General features: G+C 36.2%; 1 protein-coding gene across 1 annotated transcript in view; it reads left to right on the top strand.

Moving 5' to 3' along the window:
• Positions 1-25844, top strand: part of LOC100920693 (myosin-13) — a 71904-nt gene that overhangs the window by 25754 nt on the left and 20306 nt on the right. The window contains exons 17-27 of the mRNA XM_031965540.1: positions 3912-4029; positions 6662-6785; positions 7714-7850; positions 8353-8608; positions 9818-10060; positions 13524-13700; positions 15470-15615; positions 15712-15802; positions 20162-20551; positions 25313-25439; positions 25534-25652. Coding sequence (XP_031821400.1) covers positions 3912-4029; positions 6662-6785; positions 7714-7850; positions 8353-8608; positions 9818-10060; positions 13524-13700; positions 15470-15615; positions 15712-15802; positions 20162-20551; positions 25313-25439; positions 25534-25652 — 1928 coding nt within the window. The remainder of the gene's footprint in view (positions 1-3911; positions 4030-6661; positions 6786-7713; positions 7851-8352; positions 8609-9817; positions 10061-13523; positions 13701-15469; positions 15616-15711; positions 15803-20161; positions 20552-25312; positions 25440-25533; positions 25653-25844) is intronic.

A 25844-nucleotide genomic window follows, 5' to 3' on the forward strand; every position in this document is an offset into this window, starting at 1 on the left:
TTGTGTCTATTTCTCTCTCTCTGGCTCTCTCTGTGTGTTTTTGTCTATCTTTCTCTTTCTCCAAGTCTGTCTGTCTCTGTCTCAGTCTGTATCTCTGTTTCTGTGTCTCTCAGTCTCTGTCTCTATCTCTGTCTATCTCTGTCTCTCTGTCTGTCTGTCTGTCTCTCTCTCTCTCTCTCTGTCATCAGTTGAATTGAGCGAGGGGCTCTAATATGACCAGTCTGGGTACAATCTTGGTGAAGTCTCTCACAGGTTTTTTCTAAGCCATGCCCCCACCCAAGGAAATTCTAGGAATGTCATTATTTAATTTGTCTTCATTTCCCCCCAAAGGTGAGGGAACTGCTTAAAGGGTATCCTCAAAGCACTCAGGCTTATAAGACGTTGAATAAAAGATAAATTTCATTGAACTCAACAGAAAAAGCAGAATTTATCCAGAAAACTAGCCTTCTTTATCTAGAGCACATTGAATGATCTTTCCTTCTGATGAATTGCTCCTTTCCTCAGGACTCTTGGTCCTGAGAAGTGATAGGTCTAGGTTGCTCCTCAGTAAATATAATTTCTGCTATGTATACCTATTCCCCTTGAGGGCAAATGGAGTGTCCCAAGAATTGTTCTTTCTAAGTGAAGATGTACATACACTTCCATCTTTACTTGTTAAGGTTCCAAAATCCTTGCCTCTTACTCTGATCAAGTTTTCAATTTCCTTTTCTCCACCCACATGTCTTTCTTCATCTCTAGCTGACCTATTCATTGGTATACATAGTTCCCAATGGAAGCTGAATAGATATGCAGGATTCTCTTTATGTCTATGAGTCAATTTATCTTTTCAAAAACAAAAGCTACATTGACAAGACAGTGAAGACATAGAATAAGGAAATTTGTTTCTCCTCTTTGCATGTATTGAGGCATGCCCCCCAGTACTTATTGTGGTGCTGGATATACAATGAATGTCAAATGAATGCATGTTGACTGATTAATTGGATAATTAATGGAATTAATTAAATTATTTGTTGCCCACCAAGATAGGAAAGTTTAGATAACCACAGATGCCAGATATGTGGAATAGAGAGTAAAAGTGGAAGTGAGGATTCATAGAAAGAGAAGAGAATGATCTAGCATCCTTGGGGGAAAGGGGATACAGAATACATAAAACTAGAATTATTAGCATGAAATTAATCGTGAGTCAAATATTAGGAACTGTGTATGTTAACACAAAGGTAGAGAGGAATTTGTCTTCTTCTAATAGAAAAAAAAAGGTGCCTTAATTGAGAAATGTGCTGCCCTGGACAGGTTCATAGAAGAAAAACTATAAACCAAGGTGAGGGATTTGATCGATAACAATTTAGCAAAGATCATTGAAGGTAAAAACATAAGTGACATGATCATCAGTGCTTACTTCAGACCACTCAAACAGAAAAAGGAAATATGAGAATTTGAGAAATAGACCTCAAACCTGGCACGGAAACGTGGTATAATTATGATGATGAGGGACTCCAGTTATGCATACTTCTGCTTGAATTCCCTTTTGCTGCCAAAATCAGGGCAGCTAACAATTTATTGACTTGCCTTAATGATAAATTCGTTCTTTCAGAGATAGAGGAGCCAACAAAGATAATTTATATTCTGGGTTTGATTACAGATATGATAAGAACCTGGAAAGTGATCATTCAGTTTTAGAATCTAGGACAGAGAAGTGTTTCATTCTAGGACCTTTCAGGCAAGACAAATCACCCATTAATCAACAAGCATTTATTCAGAATCTAATATGTGCCAGATTTATTATTGGTTTCCTTGATTCTCTCAGATGGAAATAATCATTCCTTCCTTGAAACATGCATAGCACTTATCCTATTCCATTCTATTTTAAAGTAAATTAACTCTGTTCCTTTCTAGCTCTTTCTATGATATTGTGGTTTTCTGATTCTATATTGTATTATACTGTATATTTGCATGTGTGCTAAATTCCCTCCCCACACACCCCAACTTGACTATAAGCTTTATAGAGGGGCAAGAATTAATTTTTTAGAATCTTCCCAGAACTCAAGACAGTAGTTTGTTGTTGATGTTTAACTGATGGTAATTCAATGAACTAAAGAGGAGATGTTACTGCTAATACAAGTATATCACTATCATTTTATCAACAGAGATCCCTACTGGAAGGCTATGTGGATATAGTTTTCAATAGGGAAACTTGGGTCAACTTTTGTAGTCATTTCACCACTCTTGGATTTCTAATTTGCAAAAGTAGAATCATTTGTAAAAATAAAGAAGATGATGATAATGAAGTTCCTTTTTTTAGCCCTAAGAAATCTTATGTTATGGTTCTACCTAGATTCCCCTCACCCTGAATTCAACTCCTTCTGGAGATTGAAGTCATGATGATTACTTTCAACTATTGCCTAAGTGGATAAAACTTTAAGAATTCATTTGATATATAGAGAATTGACTCTAATTTATAAGAAATCAAGCCATTCTCCAATTGATAAATGGTCAAAGGATATGAACAGACAATTTTCAGATGATGAAATTAAAACTATTACTACTCATATGAAAGAGTGTTCCAAATCACTATTGATCAGAGAAATGCAAATTAAGACAACTATGAGATACCACTATACACCTGTCAGATTGGCCAGAATGACAGGGAAAGATAATGCAGAATGTTGGAGGGGATGTAGGAAAACAGGGATACTGATACATTGTTGGTGGAATTGTGAACACATCCAGCCATTCTGGAGAGCAATTTGGAACTATGCCCAAAAAGTTATCAAACTGTGCATACCCTTTGATCCAGCAGTGTCTCTACTGGGCTTATACCCCAAAGAGATACTAAAAAAGGGAAAGGGACCAGTATGTGCCAAAATGTTTGTGGCAGCCCTGTTTGTAGTGGCCAGAAGCTGGAAAATGAATGGATGCCCATCAATTGGAGAACGGTTGAGTAAATTGTGGTATATGAATGTTATGGAATATTATTGTTCTGTAAGAAATGACCAGCAGGACGAATACAGAGAGGATTGGCGAGATTTACATGAACTGATGCTGAGCGAAATGAGCAGAACCAGGAAATCATTATATACTTCAACAGCGATACTGTATGAGGATGTATTCTGATGGATGTGGATTTCTTCAACAAAGACAAGATCTAACTTAGTTTCAATTGATCAAGGATGGACAGAAGCAGCTACACCCAAAGAAAGAACACTAAGAAATGAATGTAAACTGCTTGCATTTTTGTTCTTCTTCCCAGGTTATTTATACCTTCTAAATCCAATTCTCCCTGAGCAACAAGAAAACTGTTCGGTTCTGCACACATATATTGTATCCAAAATCTACTGTAATCTATTTAACATGTATAGGACTGCTTGCCATCTTTGGGGAGAGGGTGGAGGGAAGGAGGGGAAAAATCGGAACAGAAGTGAGTGCAAGGGATAATGTTATAAAAAATTACCCTGGCATAGGTTCTGTCAATAAAAAGTTATTTAATTAAAAAAAAAAAGAATAAAGAATACCAACCAACCAAAAAAAAAAAAAAGAATTCATTTGACCCAGTCCCCAATCCTGATCAAACTCTTCTATTTTGCTGAGCTACATCATGGCAAAATTAGAGAGCTCTAATCTTGTTACTCAGCTAGCATTAGGACATCTGCCAAAGAAGTAAACTAGCAAATCTGAATTTAAATGACTTGGCTTGAGGGATAGATTTTATTTTTCCTGGCTATTGAATGGAAGAGAGAAAATGTCTCTTGCTCTGGGATTTCCTCTTCAATCTCTACTTTCCCTATTTCCATGCTCATTTCCTCTCTTTCTCCTTCCTCAAATAAATATTGAGCAAACTAAAGAATTGTCTTTTGTCAAATCCTTCCCCTAGGTACTTCACAAAGGAAATCCTTTAATTGTTCCTGTTTTCTCAGGTGAGATGGACCATTACTTGGTCATGCATCAGCTGCGCTGTAATGGGGTATTGGAGGGCATCCGGATTTGCAGGAAAGGATTCCCCAGCAGGATCCTCTATGGAGACTTTAAACAACGGTATTTAGTCTTTTTCCTTGATCTTTAGACTTTTCTAAATTCAAACAGACTTTCCCTTTTACAAACTCTAGAAAAATATTTCTTAGGCAAGAAGTTGAATACTGTTTTCTTTAGCTGATTCTTGTTATGCATACATCAATCCACCTGAATCTAGTGGTTCAGAATCAGGCTATGCAGGCTTTCAGAAATAGCAGTTCCCACAGCGCAGGGCATTCTGACAAAGCCCTGATCTCAAATATCTCTCAACCCAAAAGAGTATACCTGATGATTTCAAGATTTCATGAGAAACAGTTCAGGAGACAGAAGGAGCTATGTAGCCAAGGTAATGTTCACATGTACATGGCTATTCCTGTCTACCTCAAATCATGTTTGTGAAGAAAACAATTCATAAACTATAAAAAAATACATTAATAAGAGGTGTGATTATTATGTGAATACAGGAAACATAACATTAGAAAGATAATTAACAGATAAATTATATGAAAAACAAGAAAATTAACATGATTCTATCAAAAGATGCAAAAAATATTGTTGACAAAATGCTATACTTATTTCTGGGGAAAAAAAGCATAGACATAAAAAAGCCCTTTCAATGATAAAAGTATATATCAAAAACCAAAAATGAGAATTATTTATAATGGATAAATACTACTTTTCTAACAAATAGAAGCTGCAAAGCTGCTCTCTTCTCCCTATTAATTCCTGCCATAATGCTAGAACTAGAATAAGAAAAGGGAATATAATTAAATATATTATTTCTAGCAAAAAAAAAAAGAGAGAGAGAGAGGAGGAAACTGAAAGAAGAAACTGAGGCAAGATAGAGATTAGAGCATTTTTAATATTTTATTAATTGGAGAGTATAATTGACTGGACAGGACTCTTGTCTCAAAGTATCCAGTGGTGAATGTGAGTTCTCAATGACATATATACCCACATGGCTCAGCTACAGGGGTAGACCAAGGCAGGGGCGGAGTCAGAACATTGAAAGTGGGAAGTTTCAGGACCATAAATTTGGTTCTTGCACAGTGGGGGGAAACTGGAAGCCAGAGTCAGGATGTCTGAATAAACAGAAGTAAAGATGTCAATGAGGTATCAGGTAATCATATCTTTTGGAATATTTTAGAGGGGGTAGTGTCATAAATTCTTGAGGGCAGAAGGAGTTAGGAGCCAGAAAGTCTGATCTCTCCCTCATCTTGAGTCTCACACTGACAATCTATAACCTTAGAGCAAATGGTCCTCAGTCTTAATGAACCAGAGTGGGGTTTTACAACTAAGGGGATTGAGGCAGAACAGTTAAGGAAACTGAGGTAGAACAATTCAGAGAGACTGTGGCATAACAGATGGAATGATATTTTACTTAGAAAGCTCCAGGAAGTAGGCAAATTAATTTAAAGGATTAATGGTTTCTGGAATGTAGGACTAAAACCTATTTCTATTATTTTTACATAGCAAAATAAAAACCAAGAAGCAATACTATAAAAGGAAAATTCATTCAAAAAACCCACAAAGGACATAAGATATCTGGAATTCAACCTATCAAAATAATCAATACTTATGTAAATAAAATTGTAAAACATTTTACAGAAATCAAGCAAGGTTTAAATGATTGGGGGTAGGAGGTGGGGATATTCTTTGCTCAGGGTTGAGCTATTTCAACATAATAGAAATAATGATATTAACTAAATTAAGTTGAAGATTTAGTGGCATGACAATCAAATGATGAAGTTACTTTATAGTAGATACAATAATAACAAATTTCATTGGGAGGAACAAAAGTCTAGAATCTCAATGAAACAATAAGGATAATGAAGGGGAGAATATATTTTTGGATTCCAAACTATATTATAAAACAATAATGATAAAAATCATTTTTTGTATGGATTAAAAAGGAGAAAAGTAGGTCAATAGAACAAATGAGTAAGAATCAGCAGAATAAAAATCAGTGACAAAAGAATTCAAAAGCATGTTATTCAATTAGCCCAAGGATGTAATCTACTAAGGGAAAGATGAGAACTTGAGAAAACCGATAATTATTTAATTAACTAATAAATACTATTGTTCAACAATAATTCATATCAATTATAATAACCATAGTAGAAATAATAATAAACCTTGAATTTTTCACATAATTTGAAAATTTTCCAAGCATTTTCACTATGGTCTCAATTTAGTTGAAGCAAATAGAATTTGCTCAAGACCACTTAAATTAGTTTACATCAGGACCAAGACTATGACTTAGATATCCTGATTTTCCATTTTCTCAGTGTCTAGGATAGAGCCACTGGGCCCCATTTCCCCATATGAGTTTTCCTATGTAACCAATGGAATTGGTTTTGATGAAAACCTTATGAATTGTCCGATTGTCTATTACTCACCTAAATAAATAGATGTTTTGCAAAGATCAATTTTTGTCCCCTCTTAAACTACCATCCATAAGCTCACATTTAATAAATTTTGTGGCTTTTTATGAAAAATCAACATGGTGAAAATTCCCGAGATCTGAATAAAATGTTGCATTTTTACAAAGATGAAGCCAGTAGAACTGGCTCAGAGCCATTGTGGTTACAGGGGATCTACTTATGATCCTGTACTCCTCCTTTCCAGGACAGACCTGTGGCTTTTTTCCTTGTAGGTACAGGATTCTCAATGCCAGTGCTATACCTGAAGGGCAATTTATTGACAGCAAGAACGCCTCTGAAAAGCTTCTTTCTTCCATGGATGTAGATCATGAACAATATAGATTTGGTCATACCAAGGTGAGAACCACTACCTCTTAAAAGTACTGCTGAAAAGAATTATAATACAACACTTCAGAAGACTATATTTATTGATTGAAATATGTTTGTGTGACTCTTCCCAAGTGCCTCCATTGGAAAAGACAGAGTGTACCCTTCTGTGCTTTCTAGATAAACAGGAACTACCTTTATAACCTGTAACTCACACATAGTATTTGGCAGTGAAAAGAATACTGACTGTAATCAAAGACCTAGGGGCAAACACTGTCTCTAGTGCATATTACCTGTGAAAACACAGACAATCTTAGCCTTCCTGGACTTCAGTTTACTCATCTGCAAAATGAAGTGGTTTGAACTAGAGGGCCCATCAGGTCCCTTCCAACTCTAAATATATTATCCTTCGTAAGGAACATTGGCAAAGGAAGAAACTAGAAATCATATTCAAAGACATAATTAAAGACATAGGAAAGGCACATTGATTTTCAGGTTTGGGTGCCAGAAAAAAATTAGAAATAAAAGAAAAAACAAGACATAAAAAAAAGTAAGCTGTGTGTATGTGAGTATGACAATTTGAAGTAATTAAGGACCAGAGCAGTAATCTGCTATTACCTTGGAGAATCAAAAGAATTTCCAAGGAAGCAATCCAGTCTGAACCAGAGCTAGGCCTTAGGAATCCAGGGAATGAATTCCTACCTTAGGGGCAAAGGGATGAATGAGGGAAAGAAAAGAAGACACAGGGAATATTGAGAGAAGTGGTGTAGATGAGCAAAATAATGGGGTTTTCTAATAAAAATGCACCAGAGAATTGGGGAAGATAGCAGCTAGGTAAAATCAAGTCAGGACATGCTTTAGAGTTCCCTGTTAGCTCCCAGTACAAAGGAAAGAACAGAACCTCATGATTGGCAACACAATGAGAAATAGCTTTTATTTTTTACTCTCACATTTACAGGTGTTTTTCAAAGCTGGCCTCCTGGGGTTTTTGGAAGAGATGAGAGACGAGAAATTAGTAAGTCTCATTACCCATACCCAGGCTGTGTGCAGAGGTTACCTAATGCGAGTGGAATTAAAGAAGATGTCAGCAAGGAGGTAAAGGAGTCCCTTTTTCCTGTCTAATAAGGACTCCATTTTTCTCACCTGAAAATGTTTATCTCAGTAAATGATTTGTCATCATTTGCTTTGTAGCTCAGGTGTGTTTATTCTTAATAATAGCAAAGGGATCTCTCTCCTTCTCTTTCCCCTTTCCCTGCCCTGCCCCTTCCCCTCCTTCTTCCTCCTCCTTTCTCTCTCTCTCCCCTCTTCCTTTTAAAATCTGACCACAAATCTATTTCTATAACTTTGACCATAAGTTCATTCCAATTCAGCAGACATCCAATAAACACTTATTCTGTTCAAAGCATTTTACAAGATTTAAGAATACAAAGATGAAATAAGATACAGCCCCAGAAGCTAGGAGGTATAGGAACTTATAGCCCTTTCTACATATCCTATTATGGTACAATGTGGTTGAATGGACAGTGTTGTTCTTGGGACAAATGAATGCATCAAGCATCATCCAATTCCATTAACCTTAGTACCAATTAATTTACAGGGATGCCATTTTTTGTATCCAGTACAATATTCGAGCATTCATGAATGTCAAGCACTGGCCCTGGATGAATCTATTCTTCAAGATCAAACCCCTTCTCAAGAGTGCAGAAGCTGAGAAGGAGATGGCCACCATGAAAGAAGACTTTGAGAAAGCAAAGGAAGACTTGGCCAAATCTGAAGCTAAAAGGAAAGAACTGGAGGAGAAAATGGTCTCCTTGCTGCAAGAAAAGAATGATCTTCAGCTTCAGGTCCAGACTGTAAGTAGCTTCTGATGGAAAAGAGGAAGGAAGAGAGGAAGAGGAATGGCCAGCAATGACCACTTCCACAGAGTTGAAGGGCCCATAGGGTTATCTTTAATGTTTGTAGGAAATTGGATAAAGGGGATGGGGAACACCTGAGGCCCAAATGCTGCTGTAAGAAAGAGGTATAATTACAACGGAAGGTGAATTTTATCCCCTGCAGTCTCCTCTAAAAATAGACACACCATATGCTAGGTTCTGTTTTATGAGCCATAAGTGATAAAATATCACGTATGATGATAAAAATCAAAGATACTATAGTGCCACCCAGTGGCCATATGATATAATGGCTCCTGGAACCTCAGGCTGAAAATCCAATTATACGTCTCTTCCTTGCTATAAAAGTTAATTTCTTTTCCCTTAAATCCATTTTGCCATGGCCAACCATTATGAAGATATGTTCTGAGAAGAACAAAACAGTCTCCTGAATGTAATAAAAATCACTTAATAATGCAACAGCCCTTTAAAAATGTTTAGATGAAAGGAGGTAATTTTTCCGATAAAACATTAGCAATAATTAGCAATGTTTCCTAAGACAATTGTGTTTTCTTGAATTCCTTAAGTTTTCTTGGCTTATTTCAGTTGCCCCAGACACACAAGCAAGCTATATCTGCTCTCTTTTGCCTGATTTCTCCTTAATCTGAAGTAACTGTCATCCTTTTTTTTTTTAATTTCATAATCTAACTTGTTTATAAACAAGTTATTTGTGTAAACGACTTACTTTCCCTATTAAACTGTAAGCTACTAGAGATCAGGAACCATGTCTTATCACTTCATGCGTCTTCCTTACAAGGTTTAGCATAGTATCTTGCACATTATACGCATTTAACAAACGATTGTTGAATTAATTAATTTTAGTATTTATTTTTTAATTTAATAATTTGCCTACAATATACCAGATATCCTGTTAGGTGCAGGGGATACAGAGACAAAAATTAAATAATTCCTGCCCTCATATAGCTTATATTATGTTGAATGAATGAATGAAAGCACCTAGAATTCCCCTTCTATTTGCTAAGATATCAATTTTGACACCACATTTAAGTACAATTCTCTTTTATATTGTGTCTGTATCGTACCCCACCTTTTCCTAGCTATCAAATCTTAAATGACCAAAGATAACCAATATGACATTGAATTGCAATGACCATGGAAATTTTCTTCCAGGAAACTGAAAATCTGATGAATGCAGAAGAAAGATGTGAGGGACTAATTAAAAGCAAGATTCAACTGGAAGCTAAAATTAAAGAGCTAAGTGAGAGACTGGAGGAGGAAGAAGATACAAATTCTGAATTAGTTGCCAAGAAAAGGAAATTAGAAGATGAATGTTCATCACTCAAAAAAGACATTGATGATCTAGAACTGACTCTGACTAAAGTAGAAAAAGAGAAGCATGCAACAGAGAACAAGGTAGAACCATCATGCTAGGAAAAGCCTCTTCTCATGGTAGCCGGGCATGAATCTCATATGGCAGGGAAGAGTCAAGATAGGAAGTACTATTTGTTTCAGCTATAGATATACAGGGGAACTGGAATCCCCAGTGAGGCCCATTCTATTACTCATCTTTTGCTCTGGCAAAAACCCTCCATTTCTGGCATTAAAACAGGAAATTGTGATATGGCAACAACACCCAAATTTTAAATGAGGCGTTCATATAACAAACCATTAGCAGAAGTTGCAATTTGATATTTCTTTTAAAAAGTAATTGTTCATTTAATTATATGACAAACTACAAAAAACAAAGGAAAGAAAAAAGAAAAAAAAGCATTTATTAAGCACCTATTATGGATCAGCTCTGATCTATGTGATTTACAAATATCTCATTTGGTCTTCATGATAATCCTGGGAAGTAGTGCTATTATCATCCTTATTTTTCAGATGAAGAAACTGAGTGACTTACTCTGAGTCATAGATCTAGTAAATTTATAAGGTCAGGTTTGAATTCAGATCTTCCTAACTCCAGGCCCAGTGCTTTCTCAATGGCCTATTGTGCTACCTAACTGCCTATATAATGGGAAAATAGAAAAGCAGATGGGGATAAGTTGATTATGAAACCAAAAATCAAATAAGAATTCTTCATTGTAAGTACATGTTGAAAACATGTTGTATTTTCACTTTGAACTCAAGAGAAGTACTATGCCACAATGCAAAAATAATATAGTATTTGGAATACACAGGACCTAGGTTCAAGCCAATTCAGCTTTCTAGGTCTGAATTTTCTTTATAGATATATAGCTTTTTATTTACAAGACATATGCATGGGTAATTTTTCAGCATTGAGCCTTGCAAAAACTTCTGTTCCAACTTTTCCCCTCCTTCCCCCCACTCCCTCCCCTAGATGGCAGATAGACCAATACATGTTAAATATGTTAAAGTATATGTTAAATACAATATATGTATACATACTTATACATTTATCTTGCTGCTCAAGTGAACAAAAACAGGAGGAGTGGAAATGCTATGTTGTGGTCCACACTCATTTCCCATAGTTCTTTCACTGAGTGTAGCTGGTTCTCTTCATTATTGAACAATTGGAATTGATTTGGTTCATCTCATTATTGAAGAGAGGCACATCCATCAGAACTGATCATCATATAGTATTGTTGAAGTATATAATGATCTCCTGGTTCTGCTCATTTCACTCAGCATCAGTTCGTGTAAGTCTCTCCAGGCCTTTCTGAAATCATCCTGTTGGTCATTTCTTACAGACCAATAATATTCCATAACATTCATATGCCACAACTTATTCAGCCATTCTCCAATTGATGGGCATCCATTCAATTTCCAGTTTCTAGCCACTACAACAAGGGCTGCCACAAATATTTTTGAACATATAGATCCTTTTCCCTTCTTTAGTATCTCTTTGGGATATAAGCCCAGTAGAAACACTGCTGGATCAAAGGGTATGCACAGTTTGATAACTTTTTGAACATAGTTCCAAATTGCTCTCCAGAATGGTTGGATCTATTCACAACTCCACCAACAATGCATCAATGTCCCAGTTTTCCCACATCCCCTCCAACATTCATCTTTTCCTGTCATCCTAGCCAATCTGAGAAGTGTGTAGTGGTATCTCAGAGTTGTAGACAACATAAATTCTAAGTTTTCTTCTAGCTCTAAAACATGATCATTATATATAATTTATAGATACAATGCACATTTATATAATTTTATCAGTCTTAACAAAACTTTTTCCTCACAACCCAGTGAGGGATATAGGCAAAGCTCCCTCTACTAATCCCCATCCTGCACTTGGAATGGTAAATTGGGTCCCCAGAAGAAAAGCAACTTCCTCAGGCTTCTAGGGCTAATTCTGGGGCTGGTTTTAGTATTGTCATAAAGTCATACATATACTTTTGTGCTCCGTATTAACAATTAGCCAATAAGACTCTATTAGGGTTTCAGAAAAGAAATTTAAATCACAAAAGCAATGACCCTAAACTGGGGTTACACCCCTGGCACAACTGGGGAAAGTCTCTCTGGGGCCCACTGGTACCTCACAATTCCTGGCACTGTATTTTCTTTTCTCTCTTTGTGGAGTCTTTTCCACCAAGTTCAATTTAAGTGCAGCTCCCCACTGGGCACAGGGCTCCAGAGGTCTAGGCCTGTTTGAGTCCATAGCCAACACATCTAGAGGCATCACACTCCTTAAAGATGTTTATCCTTGAATGACTATCACATCAATTGGAGTGATTTATACTCACTTTTCTCGTTCCATCTCAGTAAATTCCTTTTCTAAAACTTAATGGGTTATGACTGGCTAATCAAAGATGAACAGCTAAAAAAAAAATGAATAGCTAATAAGTGGTACAATACATAGAGCACTGCACTTGGAATCAGGAAGATTCATATTCATGAATTCAAATCCGGCATCAAATATATGCTAGTTGCGTGACCTGGGCAAGTCACTAACCCTGTTTGCTTCAGTTTCCTCACCTGTCAAATGAGCTGGAGAAGGAAACAGCAAACCGCTCCAACATCTCTGCCAAGAAAACCCCAAATGGGGTTACAAATAGTTAGAACTGAAATGACTAAATAACAACAAATTTCTAAAGATGAGCACATTTTTTTGGTGGTAGTGTTAGTTTAGGAAGGACCTAAAAATCCAATCCTTCAAGGTTACCCCAAAAGCCTAATCTACCACTTCAAGTACAGATTGAGAATGGGAAGAGGGATTGCTACACCTTTTTTACAATGGAAAAATTGAGACTTTCTAGTAAATATTAAAGTTGCGATTTGAACTCAGATCTTCTGACTCCCAAATTAGTGTACTTTTACAACAATGATAAATTGAAGTAATAACTGTTAACTATAAATAACAGTTCATTGCATAATTTCTTTATAAAGTATACTTCTTTAATATATTAAGATATAAATTCATTTGTCAAAATTCTATTTATACCCAATTTCTGCTTTGTAAAATAAGGGGGGAGAAAGACAAGGTGATGAACCAAAGATGTCTAAATTCCCTTCCATCTGTAATATTCTATGATTCCAAACTTTTAAGGAAGCATCTTTTGTGTAAAACGAGTTATCATATGTTATAATGGCATGTCACTAGTAATTTTCTGAGTTATGTGATTGAGTATTACATAAAATACTGAAGCATTCATGCCCCCCCAAAACAGTCATAAGCTAAAATAAGTAGTCTCTGTTTTTCTCAAGATGGGTTTCTGAGCATGCAAAGCCTTTGCTCAAAAAGAGTAAATCTGTTCCTGGAAAGTTCAAGCATCATGCTGGTAGAGGAGTATTAAGAAAAAAAAGAGAGAGAGGAATAATAAAGTACTACAGAAAGATAAAAGAGTTCAAAAGAGTCAATGGAACCAGGTATTTTAATTGTTCCTTTATTTAAAATGTGTTGAATTTCTTCTAGGTAAAGAATCTTTCTGAGGAGATGACAGCTTTAGAAGCAAATATTTCCAAACTGAACAAAGAAAAGAAATCTCTCCAAGAGGCTCATCAGCAAACCCTAGATGATTTACAGGCTGAAGAAGATAAAGTCAACAGTCTGATCAAAATGAAAGTTAAACTTGAACAGCAAGTAGATGATGTAAGCTATTTAGTATTGCATTTGAATATTCAGTGGTCAAATGATGCTGAATAGAAATTATAGTATCATCATATAATATACATTTGAAAACTACTAAAATTCAGTTTTCAAGTGAAAAAGTTCCAATTCAATATTTACTTTTTTTTTTTTTTTTTTTTTGGTGGCAATGAAAAATTACATTTTTTCCCCCAGCACTGTTGTTGAGTAACTTGAATTTCATTCATTCAATCATTTGTACTCTACTGGTTAGGGGTTTCCAAACTGATTGAATGTTATGGTTATACATAGATCTCCAACACTTTCTTCAACTTATTTGAAACCAAACTGAGTAAATATTAATTGTAGAGGAAATCCCTCTGGTTAAATTCATTGCCCATATACCCTACAATGAAAAGTATGTAGATGAACACATTTTTGTTGTCCAGTCAATCTAGTTCTTCATGACCTTGTGGATATATTACACCACTATGGTCTATCCATGAGTGTTTTTGTTTGTTACTTTACTTTGGCAAAGATACTGGAGTAATTTACCATTTCTTTCTTTAGCTCATTTTATGGATGAGAAAACTGAGGCAAACAGGGTCACACAGCTAATAAGTATCTGAGGCTAAATCTCAAGTCTTCCTGATACCAGTTTCTATCCATTGACAATCTAGTTACCTTAACATTTTAGTCTCCCTCAGGGCCATAATGTGTGTTGATGATGTCAATCTATGAATAGAAGAGGGAAATGAGTGTGAGATACAACCCTCCCTGAACATAGTTGTAGGGATAACTCAGAATAGAATTAATTTCTTTTCTTTGTTTTTTTGTTTTGAAGAGTTGTCTGGTGTAGTTTGTTTGGTTTTTTTCTTTTTTAATAATAATAGGGTTTTTTTTAATTTTTCAAAATACATGCAAAGACAGTTTTCAGCATTCACTCTTGCAAAAGCTTGTGTTCCAAATTTTTCTCCCTCCCTCCTTAACTGTCCCCTCCCCTCTTTCTACCACAAGTCTGTTGGAATGTAGCATTAATTTCTTTACTGGCTAACGAGCAAATGGATGTGGGTGGGAGGTATCTCCAGTCATCCAGGATCTATATCTTATCACTAGACTCGGAGGGCTCCAGAGTAGAGAGTGAGGCTGCTGATTTTGCACACCCCTCCCTCACTAAAGTCCAGTTCACTGCTTGTCATGACATTATCTCCCCGGTAACAAAAAACACCGCCACACAACAGCAGCAACCTACAAGGAACATGCATGTTTTGGGTACAGGACAGAAGGAATGCTAGAATCTTAATACTTAGAACTAGAAAGAGTCATAGGTTTAACAAGATAGAAGCTGATAGGATCTTTAGAAATCACTTAATCCAGACCTCCATTTCATTGGGTTGAAGGAGGAAACAAGTAGGTCTAGATAGTCTCCTTCCCTGCCTAAAGAGAGCTGCAGCCAACAGATATTGAGATATAAGAGTTCCTAGATTATTTACACAAAAACTGACTTCCAATGACTACCTCCCAAAAGACATGATGTTATTTTCTAGTAGAAAGCACTGGATTTTTAGTTCAAAGGATCTTAATTTGATACCTAGCTGTGCTACAGAATAATCTCTCTGACCTTGCACAAGTCAACAAAATTCTCTAGATTTTCTTATCTCTAGAAATGAGAGGATTGCATGAGATGATTTCTAAAGTCCCTTCCAACTCTAAATCCTATTATCCCATAATCCTATAAAATGGACTAGTTTATGTCCCCTAGCTCATACTGAACTTAATCTCTCTCTTTCTAGCTGGAGGGTTCTTTGGATCAGGAAAAGAAGCTTCGAACAGAACTAGAAAGAACAAAGAGAAAACTTGAGGGGGATGTGAAACTAATCCAGGAATCTATCATGGATTTAGAAAATGACAAACAACAAAATGAGGAAAAAATGAAGAAGTATAAAGTTGACCTTTCCATTTTTGTATCTTTGAAATTAAGTCTGAAAGTCAAATTTCAAAGTTTAGATCTGATATGCTTTTGAATTTTTGCTAGGAAAGAATTTGAAATCAGTCAGTTACAAAGCAGAATTGAGGATGAGCAGGTACAGAATTTGCATTTACAGAAGAAGATTAAGGAGTTGCAGGTAAATTTTTTTTTTAATTATTCTTACCAAGAATTTCTTTTTCCTATATTTAGCTTTCCTTTTAACCCAGTTCTCTTTTCCTCTGTTCTGCTTGCCTTTCCACTCCTCTTTCCCCTGACCATTGCTACCTCCTTTTAAGCTTATCCCAAAACAAATTTGGGAGCTCTTCAGTTCTATCTTAACAACAGACTGCTAGACATCTTCATCAAGAATCTAGTATATGATTTAAAGTAACTACTGATAATATAAAATATTTAGGAATCTATCTGCCAAGGGAAAATCAGAAACTTTATGAGCAAAATTACAGACCACTTTTAACACAAATTAAGTCTGATCTAACCAATTGGAAAAATATTAAATGCTCTTGGATAGGGCGAGCAAATATAATAAAGATGACAATATTACCTAAACTAATCTATTTATTTAGCGCTATACCAATCAGACTCCCAAAAAACTATTTTAATGACCTAGAAAAATAACAAAAAGTTCATATGGAAAAACAAAAGGTCAAGAATTTCAAGGGAATTAATGAAAAAAAAATCAAATGATGGTGGCTTAGCTGTACCAGATCTAAAACTATACTATAGAGCAGCAGTTACCAAAACTATTTGGTATTGGCTAAGGAATAGATTAGTTGATCAGTGGAATAGATTAGTTCAAGGGATAAAACAGTCAACAAATATAGCAACCTAGTCTTTGACAAACCCAAAGATCCCAGCTTTTGGGATAAGAACTTACTGTTTGATAAAAATTGCTGGGAAAATTGGAAACTAATATGGCAGAAACTAGGCATTGATCCATACTTAACGCTGTACACCAAGATAAGGTCAAAATGGGTTCATGACCTAGGCATAAAGAATGAAATTATTAATAAATTAGAGGAACATAGGATAGTTTACCTCTCAGACCTGTGGAAGGGGAAGGTTTTTATGACCAAAGCAGAACTAGAGATCATTACTGATCACAAAATAGAAAATTTCGATTATACCAAACTGAAAAGTTTTTGTACAAACAAAACTAATGCAGACAAGATTAGAAGGGAAGCAATAAACTGGGAAAATATTTTTACAGTCAAAGGTTCTGATAAAGGCCTCATTTCCAAAATATATAGAGAATTAACTCTAATTTATAAAAATCAAGCCATTCTCCAATTGAAAATGGTCAAAGGATATGAACAGACAATTCTCAGATGAAGAAATTGAAAATATTTCTAGTCATATGAAAAGATGCTCCAAGTCATTATTAATCAGAGAAATGCAAATTAAGACAACTCTAAGATACTACTACACACCTGTCAGATTGGCTAAGATGACAGGAAAAAATAATGATGATTGTTGGAGGGATGTGGGAAAACTGGGACATTGATTCATTGTTGGTGGAGTTGTGAACGAATCCAACCATTTTGGAGAGTAGTTTGAACTATGCTCAAAAGTTATCAAACTGTGCATACCCTTTGATCCAGCAGTGTTACTACTGGGATTATATCCCAAAGAGATTATAAAGAAGGGAAAGGGACCTGTATGTGCACGAATGTTTGTGGCAGCCCTTTTTGTAGTGGCTAGAAACTGGAAACTGAATGGATGTCCATCAGTTGGAGAATGGCTGAATAAATTGTGGTATATGAAAATTATGGAATATTACTGTTCTGTAAGAAATGACCAACAGGATGATTTCAGAAAGGCCTGGAGAGACTTACACGAACTGATGCTAAGTGAAATGAGCAGGACCAGGAGATCATTATATACTTCAACAACAATACTAGATGATGACCAGTCCTGATGGATCAGGCCATCCTCAGCAACGAGATCAACCAAATCATTTCTAATGGAGCAGTAATGAACTGAACTAGCTATACCCAGAAAAGAACTCTGGGAGATGACTAAAACCACTACATTGAATTCCCAGTCCCTATATTTATGCACACCTGCATCTTTGATTTCCTTCACAAGCTAATTGTACAATAATTCAGAGTCTGATTCTTTTTGTACAGCAAAATAATGTTGTGGTCATGTATACTTATTGTGTATCTAAGTTATATTTTAATATATTTAACATCTACTGGTCATCCTGCCATTTAGGGGAGGGGGTGGGGGGTAGGGTAAGAGGTGAAAAATTGGAACAAGAGGTTTGGCAATTGTTAATGCTGTAAAGTTACCCATGTATATATATCCTGTAAATTAAAGGCTATTAAATTAAAAAAAAAAAAAAAAAAAAAAAGAATCTAGTATATGGCAAGCACTAGACACTTGGCATACTAAAAAAGAAAAAAAAAGGAATAAAAAGGAAAGGAAAAGAAAGGAAAGGAAAAGGAGGAAAAAATAGTCCCACATTTTTTCAGGGATGCAGGTTGCAAACTGACTAAAATATTTATAAAATAAATAAAAGATAATTTCTGGGGGAGACACTAGAAGCTAGGGGAAAGAAAAGGCCTTATGTAGGAGGCATAAATTAAGCTGTATTTTGGAGGAGGCTAAGGATTTTAATGGCTGGAGGTAATTCTAATGGCTAGACGTCAGTATAAAAAATGAATGAGTGAAAGAATGAAGAATTTGTTAAATGCTATGTGCTAAGCACTGTACTTAGCATTGGTGATTCATATAGAAAACAGTCTTTTCATTCAATGAGCTCACATTCTAAAGAAAAGACAACATATATGACTAGCTTCAGCTGTAATCAGATAGAAAGCTCCCATGATCTTTTGTCTCATTTCTTGCAGGGAGCATATAAAGAAAGATGCTAGATTTTGAGTCAGGAAGATCTGAATTCAAATCCTATCTTGTTGTGCCAAAGTTCCCTTTTAATGTCCTGATCCAGTTTCTCCAATTGTCCTATTTAGTTTTTCTGCCTCAGTTTAATGAGGCAGATTTATTCTTATTCATTTTAGATGTCATTTATTTTTATTTATTTATTTTATTCATTTTTAGATGATTTATTCATTTTAGATATCATTAGAATATCAGTAACCTCCCTCCATTGTGTCATCCTAGGGGCCTCCCCCCCATTAGGTTATCCCCACCCTGGTACCTCCCCCATTATGTCATTGTTCTTGCTATCCTATAAAAAGCTTGCCCTCTGATACTTGAGTGCTGGACTCTTTGAGATGATTGTCTTGTCCAGCCCTGGGACCAACCATTGATCCATTGGTCCCAGTATTTCTCTCCATTTAATAAACTATTGAATTGGTCTCTAATCTCTGTCTTGCTCAATTTCTCTGGCATTACAATCTCAAAAACTTACTAATTATATGATCAGGATCAGGTCACTTATCAGCTCATTTCCTCAACTGTAGAATATGAATTATAATAGCACCTTGCATAGGATCAAGTGAGATAATGTAGATAAAGATTTTCAATTTACTCGTAGCAGTAATAGTATTTTTCTCTCTCCAATCTATTCTTTATAGCTCTCACAATATTCTGAAGACACCAATCAGATCAGAAGATCACTTCCTTACTTAAAATTAGTTGTTCAGTCATACCTGACTCTTGGTAACCCCCTTTGGGATTTCTTAGCAACAATACTGAAAATTTGCCATTTCCTTCTCCAGCTTATTTTACAGATGAGGAAACTGAGACAAACAGCATTTATAATGACTTTCCCAGAATCACACAGCTAGGAAGTGTCTGACACTGGGCTTGGATTCAGGAAGATGAGTCTTCCTGACTCCAGGCCCTGCACTCTATTCATTGCTCCCTCTGAAATAAAATACAAACCCATCTGCCATTTAATGCCATTCTTAATATGGTTCCCCTGTGTCTTTCTAGCTTTATTTTAAACTACTAGCTTTTGCTTATACTTTCCAGTCCAATTGGTCCACAGGGTGCTCTCTATAAGCATCATCTGCCCTCCTGATGTTGTTTTTACACAGGTTTTCTTTGCAAAAGTTCTTGATGTTTGAATTGTACCCCCTTCCCCTTAGAATCTCTCAGATGCAACTTCATAAATAAGAACTTTATTGATCCTCCTCTGTCAGTACTCATTCTCTCTTGAAATTGCTTTGTATAATTTTATGTGTACTTCACATTTATCTTTGCACATGTATTTCCCCAAAAGAATGTATTTTCATTCTGTTTTGTGCCTCATGTATATAACATAATGTCTTGTACATAGTAGAAACTCAATAATCGAAGAAGGAATACATTCCAATGTTCAATATGTTGGGAAGTGCATGGACTTGAGTCAAAGAAATGAAGAGATCTGTATTGATATCCCCCTGGCATTTATGGCCAGTGTGACTTTGGGGCAAGTCACAATCTATAAAATAAGAAAGTGGATTCTTTCTCCCTGAAGATAAATAATATAATAACATTTATAAATGTTATAAATGTGTGTTGAATTAAATGTGTTTGAACATTTTAGGCTCGTATAGAAGAAGTGGAGGAGGAAATTGAGGCCGAGCGTACAATTCGAGGAAGGATTGAGAGGCAGCGCTCTGATCTCTCCCGGGAGCTGGAGGAGATCAGCGAGCGCCTGGAACAAGCTGGAGGAGCGACTTCAGCTCAGGTGGAGTTGAACAAGAAGCGAGAGACAGAATTCCAAAAGCTGCGCCGAGACTTTGAAGAGGCCACCCTGCAGCATGAAGCCACCGTGGCGGCCCTCCGCAAGAAGCATGCGGACAGTGTAGCCGAGCTCCAGGAGCAAATCGACAATCTGCAAAGGGTCAAGCAGAAACTGGAGAAGGAGAAAAGTGAACTGAAGATGGAGGTCGACGACCTGGCCAGTAATGTAGAAAGCGTTTCCAAATCTAAGGTAGATGCACAGGTTTTAGAGAACCCCACAATTCTACAGCTCTGTCTAGTGTTTAATAACAATAGTTAGAATGTATATAGTTCTTATTCAGGCTTATAAAACACTTCATTCTATCTGTGTGAGTGAGAGGAGGAGACAGAGACACAGAGATAGAGACAGGAATAGAAAGACACAGAGACAGACAGAGAGACAGAGCAAAAGGAAAGACACAGAGAGAGGAGAGACAGAGATGGAGACAGGAATAGAGACAGAGACAGAGAGAAAAGACAGAGAGAGGAGAGACAGAGCAGAGACACAGAGGTAGAGACAGGAATAGAGAGACACAGAGACAGACAGAGAGACAGAGCAAAAGGAAAGACACAGAGAGAGGAGAGACAGAGATGGAGACAGGAATAGAGAGACAGAGACAGAGAGAAAAGACAGAGAGAGGAGAGACAGAGCAAGACACAGAGGTAGAGACAGGAATAGAGAGACACAGAGACAGACAGAGAGACAGAGCAAAAGGAAAGACACAGAGAGAGGAGAGACAGAGATGGAGACAGGAATAGAGAGACAGAGACAGAGAGAAAAGACAGAGAGAGGAGAGACAGAGATGGAGACAGGAATAGAAAGACACAGAGACAGACAGAGAGACAGAGCGAAAGGAAAGACACAGAGAGAGGAGAGACAGAGATAGAGACAGGAATAGAGAGACAGAGACAGAGAGAAAAGACAAAGAGAGGAGAGACAGAGCAAGACACAGAGGTAGAGACAGGAATAGAGAGACACAGAGACAGACAGAGAGACAGAGCGAAAGGAAAGACACAGAGAGAGGAGAGACAGAGATAGAGACAGGAATAGAGAGACAGAGACAGAGAGAAAAGACAGAGAGAGGAGAGACAGAGATGGAGACAGGAATAGAAAGACACAGAGACAGACAGAGAGACAGAGCAAAAGGAAAGACACAGAGAGAGGAGAGACAGAGATGGAGACAGGAATAGAGAGACAGAGACAGAGAGAAAAGACAGAGAGAGGAGAGACAGAGATGGAGACAGGAATAGAAAGACACAGAGACAGACAGAGAGACAGAGCGAAAGAAAAGACACAGAGAGAGGAGAGACAGAGATGGAGACAGGAATAGAGAGACAGAGACAGAGAGAAAAGACAGAGAGAGGAGAGACAGAGCAGAGACACAGAGGTAGAGACAGGAATAGAGAGACACAGAGACAGACAGAGAGACAGAGCGAAAGGAAAGACACAGAGAGAGGAGAGACAGAGATAGAGACAGGAATAGACAGACAGAGACAGAGAGAAAAGGGAGAGAAAGAGAGAGGAGAGACAAGCAAGACAACGAGACAGAACAGAGACAGAGGTAGAGACAGGAATAGAAAAAGAGAGATAGAGAGACAGAGAAAGGAGAGAGAAAGAAAAGAGAGAGAGAGAGAAATACATTACTGTTAAAACACTTTAGTGTTATTTTATTTGTTCCTCATAACAACCCTCAGAGGTAGATATTTTAATTGTATAAATGAAGAAACTGAGGCAGAAAGAAATTAGTTGACTTCTCCAAGGTCACACAATCTGAGGCAGGATTCAAATATTGATCAACTTGGCTCCAAGTCCATCATTTGTCTCAGCACCTAATTGTTAGTAGACATTTCCAGAAAGATGTACTATTGTCATAAGACAAATCCTAAATGGAATTCATTTCACTGCCATACCACTCACTATCCTACCCTTCCAAATGGCCTGCTTTTGTAAGCAGTATACTGAGTCACCTAGAATTGTGAAAATTTTCCAAGCAAACTGAAATTCACTGCAGCAAACTATCTTTCCTAGGACTGGGAAGTCAGTTATTGTTCCAAGTCTTAGCATAGCAGAAAAACTATGAAGCGCTTCCCCTTCTGAGGTAGGTTTGGCTTAGTTTTAGGGTCTCATACTATTTTATACCATACATATCTATGCTTTCCTAATTCCTTCCTAGATTCACTACTTTATGTATGTATCTAGCTTCTGTGATCTCCACATCTCTTAACTGCTTTCTTGATCTCAATCCACTACTCCATACCAATATCTGAATTCTATGTGATGTACTTCCTGGTTCTTGTCTCTTAGATGTACTTATGATCTACTTCCATGTATCTGCTTTTGGCTTGTATTGGGCTCCTGCAGCCCATTGATACCTCTTAGCATTACATTCAGCTGAGGCCATCATCATCCAAGCTGGGTGGCAAGTGCAAATTAAAAATACCATCTACAATGATAGTGGCAAAATAATTTATCCACTATCCAAACAGTGTTTTGAATGATTCATTCAGATTTGTACTTTTTTTTTCCTTATTAAAACAGCCTTACAAGGTTGGCATTACAAGTTTTAGTTATCCCCAGTGTGTTAATGAGGAAGTAATCTCCAAGAAGTTAGGTGACTAGAATAAAGTCAACCCAGTAGGAGGTGTCAGGCCCAGAATTTGAACCCATCTGTCTTCTGATTCCAAGTTCAGTGTACTTTCCATGAGCAGAAGATAGCATGGAATGTTGAAAAAATCCCTGGTCTTAGAAAACACGAGCTTAAATCCTGACTTACTAGTATGTTATTGTGGGTCAATCATTTAAATTCTCTGTAACTTAGTTTCCTTATTTGTAAAATGAGAATGATGATAATACTTATAGTATCTATCTACATCAGTGTTGTTATGAAAAAGGTGTAAATCCTGTGGTTCTTTTGCATAAATGTGAACATAAGCATGAATTATTAATATTTTAATAAGTATAAGGATGAGAATTTTACTCCATGAATAAAGACATTTTTCTGATGTCTATTGATACATGTCCTACTTTACAACTGAGAAAGGTAATGTCTTTCTCTCTTGAAAGAAGAAAAAGAAACAATAGTTATCAATGCTTCCCTCCCCCGAAAAGAGATATAAAGATATAAGTACCTTCTTTGTAAAGGTGAACAAGTGTCATTCTTGGCTGATGTGCTTCTTAGTTTTATGGAACTATATTTTTTCTTTCTGTTTTTTTTGTAATAAGAAATGATTCTCTGAAAGAAGAGAGGGAGAATATATTGAGAAATGAAGATCAAGTAAAAACAAAAGATTGGAATTTTTTTTTTTTAAGAAAGGAATTATTGTGATAGGTTTTGACTTCTCCCTAATGTTCTGGTCATATGACAACGTTTTGTTTTGTTCAATTATTTTTTAATTTTCCTTTTCTGTCTCTTTTCTATTCTGTTTTTTTTTTTTCTTATTTTGTATTTAGTTCAATTAAAAAAAAGAAAAAAGAAACAGAAAATAAAAATTATTTAAAAAAAAAAGAATGTTTATTAGTGGTAAGAATTTATAATTTAAACTTCAATGAAAATAGATTCCTATGATCTTGACCTAGAAAATGAAGTAAAAGTTAAGCAAAGTCTTTGGCTCCTGGGGGGAAAAAAAGAAATGAGAGGAATTTACAAGTATCTGCCTTTCCAGATTTTAAATGGTCATGTGAATATTTTTCTTTTTAAAAAAAGGCAGAGTTAGGCGACTTACCTAGGGGCACATAACTATTAAGTGTCTGAGGTCAAATTTGAACTCAAGTCTTTTTTACTCCAAACATCAGTGCTCTATCCACTGTGTTAGTCAGTTGCTTCAAATTAAATACTTTTTAAAAGAAAATTTTTGATTATTTTATGCATATTTTCTATCTCTTTTGTGTCTCCTATTTCTTTTCATTCATTATTTATTTCATTCATTATTGTTTCTTCTTTTCCTTCTCTTTTTTCCTGTTATACCTTTAACTAGAAAGAATATAGAACTGAAAAGAAGCAGGGCATGGTTGATTGAAAGCAAACCTTAAAGTTCGATAGACCTGGTTTCAAATCCCACCAAAATGCCATACCAGCTGTGTGGTCTTGAGCAAATTATTTAATAACTCAAAGTCATTTGTAAACCAAAATATGCTATCGAAATATGAGTTAATCTAAAAGGTATACCCAGTCTTACAGCATTTTTAAGCCATTAAAACTCTGTTAAGCTGTTAAAGCTTAAAACTGCACTTAGACTTCTGGAACACCGTTTCATCAACAAAATAGGCTGGGGAAGAAAATGGCGAATCATGCTAATTCTTTGCCAAGAAAATTTCAAAGGGACATGATTAATCAACTAAACAATAACAACAAAATATTTCTGAATAAAATTGAGTGTTTATTTTTCCCTTAATTTTAAAAGTCAAGTGGAACTCTAACTTTAAAAGTATGGAGGAAGTTAATTCAGTTATTATCATAGATTAATTTCACTAAGATATAGCTCTTCAGGAGAAAAGGGTCGTGTTATTAAATTATTGTATGTGAGTCTATTTTCTCTTCCTCAGTAAGTGAAAATAAACTCCTTATAGACAGTATTCTTTTAAATGAAATAGTAACTGTCAATGTGTTTAAAAAAAAAAAAAACTTGAAGAAAATCTGTGATTTCATTGATACTGAGAATACCTGGTAAACAAATTTTCCTCTACCAAAGTACTTTGATTCAGTTCTTCTGGTTGAGAGCTACTTGGAACACTGGAAGATGAAGTGATTGCCCTGGATTATACACTAAAAGTACAGAGATGGGACCTGTCTTCCAGACTTTAAGATCAGGTTTCCATCTTCTCTGCAATACCACTTTTCAATAAACATATGGGCTAATGTTTTGATGAATTAATTCAGCAGAATTGGAATATTGATTTGTTGGGGGAAAGGGAAAAGTTCCATAATATCTGACTTCAAAATTTTTTAACCCCACATACTCTCATTTTTTAAAGAGCAACATAGAGAAAATGTACCGGACCCTAGAAGATCAGTTCAGTGAAATCAGTGCAAAGGATGATCAGCACACACAATTGATCCATGATCTAAATATGCAGAAAGCACAGATGCAGACCCAAAATGGTGAGAATGGGACAGGGATTCATGACAAAACATGAGCCAATGGGGAGAAGTGATGTTTGGTGACAGAGAGGGTTTGCCCATATCTCTCTTCTAGGTGAGCTCAACCATCAACTGGAAGAGAAGGAATCTCTGGTTTCACAGTTGATCAAAGGCAAACAGGCAATGACCCATCAACTGGAGGAACAGAAAAGACAGATAGAAGAAGAAACCAAGGTCAGCGTCAGTTTTTTTTCCTAGTACTAACATGAGTCTGACTACTATTCCTCAAGTTTCCCTAGACCAGAAAGCCTTTCTCTGGTGTTAGCATTTAATGCTTTCCTTCTAGAAACCCCCCCATTTTATTCTGCAGATCCATCAAACCTGTTCACTATAGCTAAACCCAAATTATTATCAGAAATCTAAATT

Source organism: Sarcophilus harrisii, chromosome 4 (assembly GCF_902635505.1).
Source record: "Sarcophilus harrisii chromosome 4, mSarHar1.11, whole genome shotgun sequence".
NCBI classification, from domain to species: domain Eukaryota; kingdom Metazoa; phylum Chordata; class Mammalia; order Dasyuromorphia; family Dasyuridae; genus Sarcophilus; species Sarcophilus harrisii.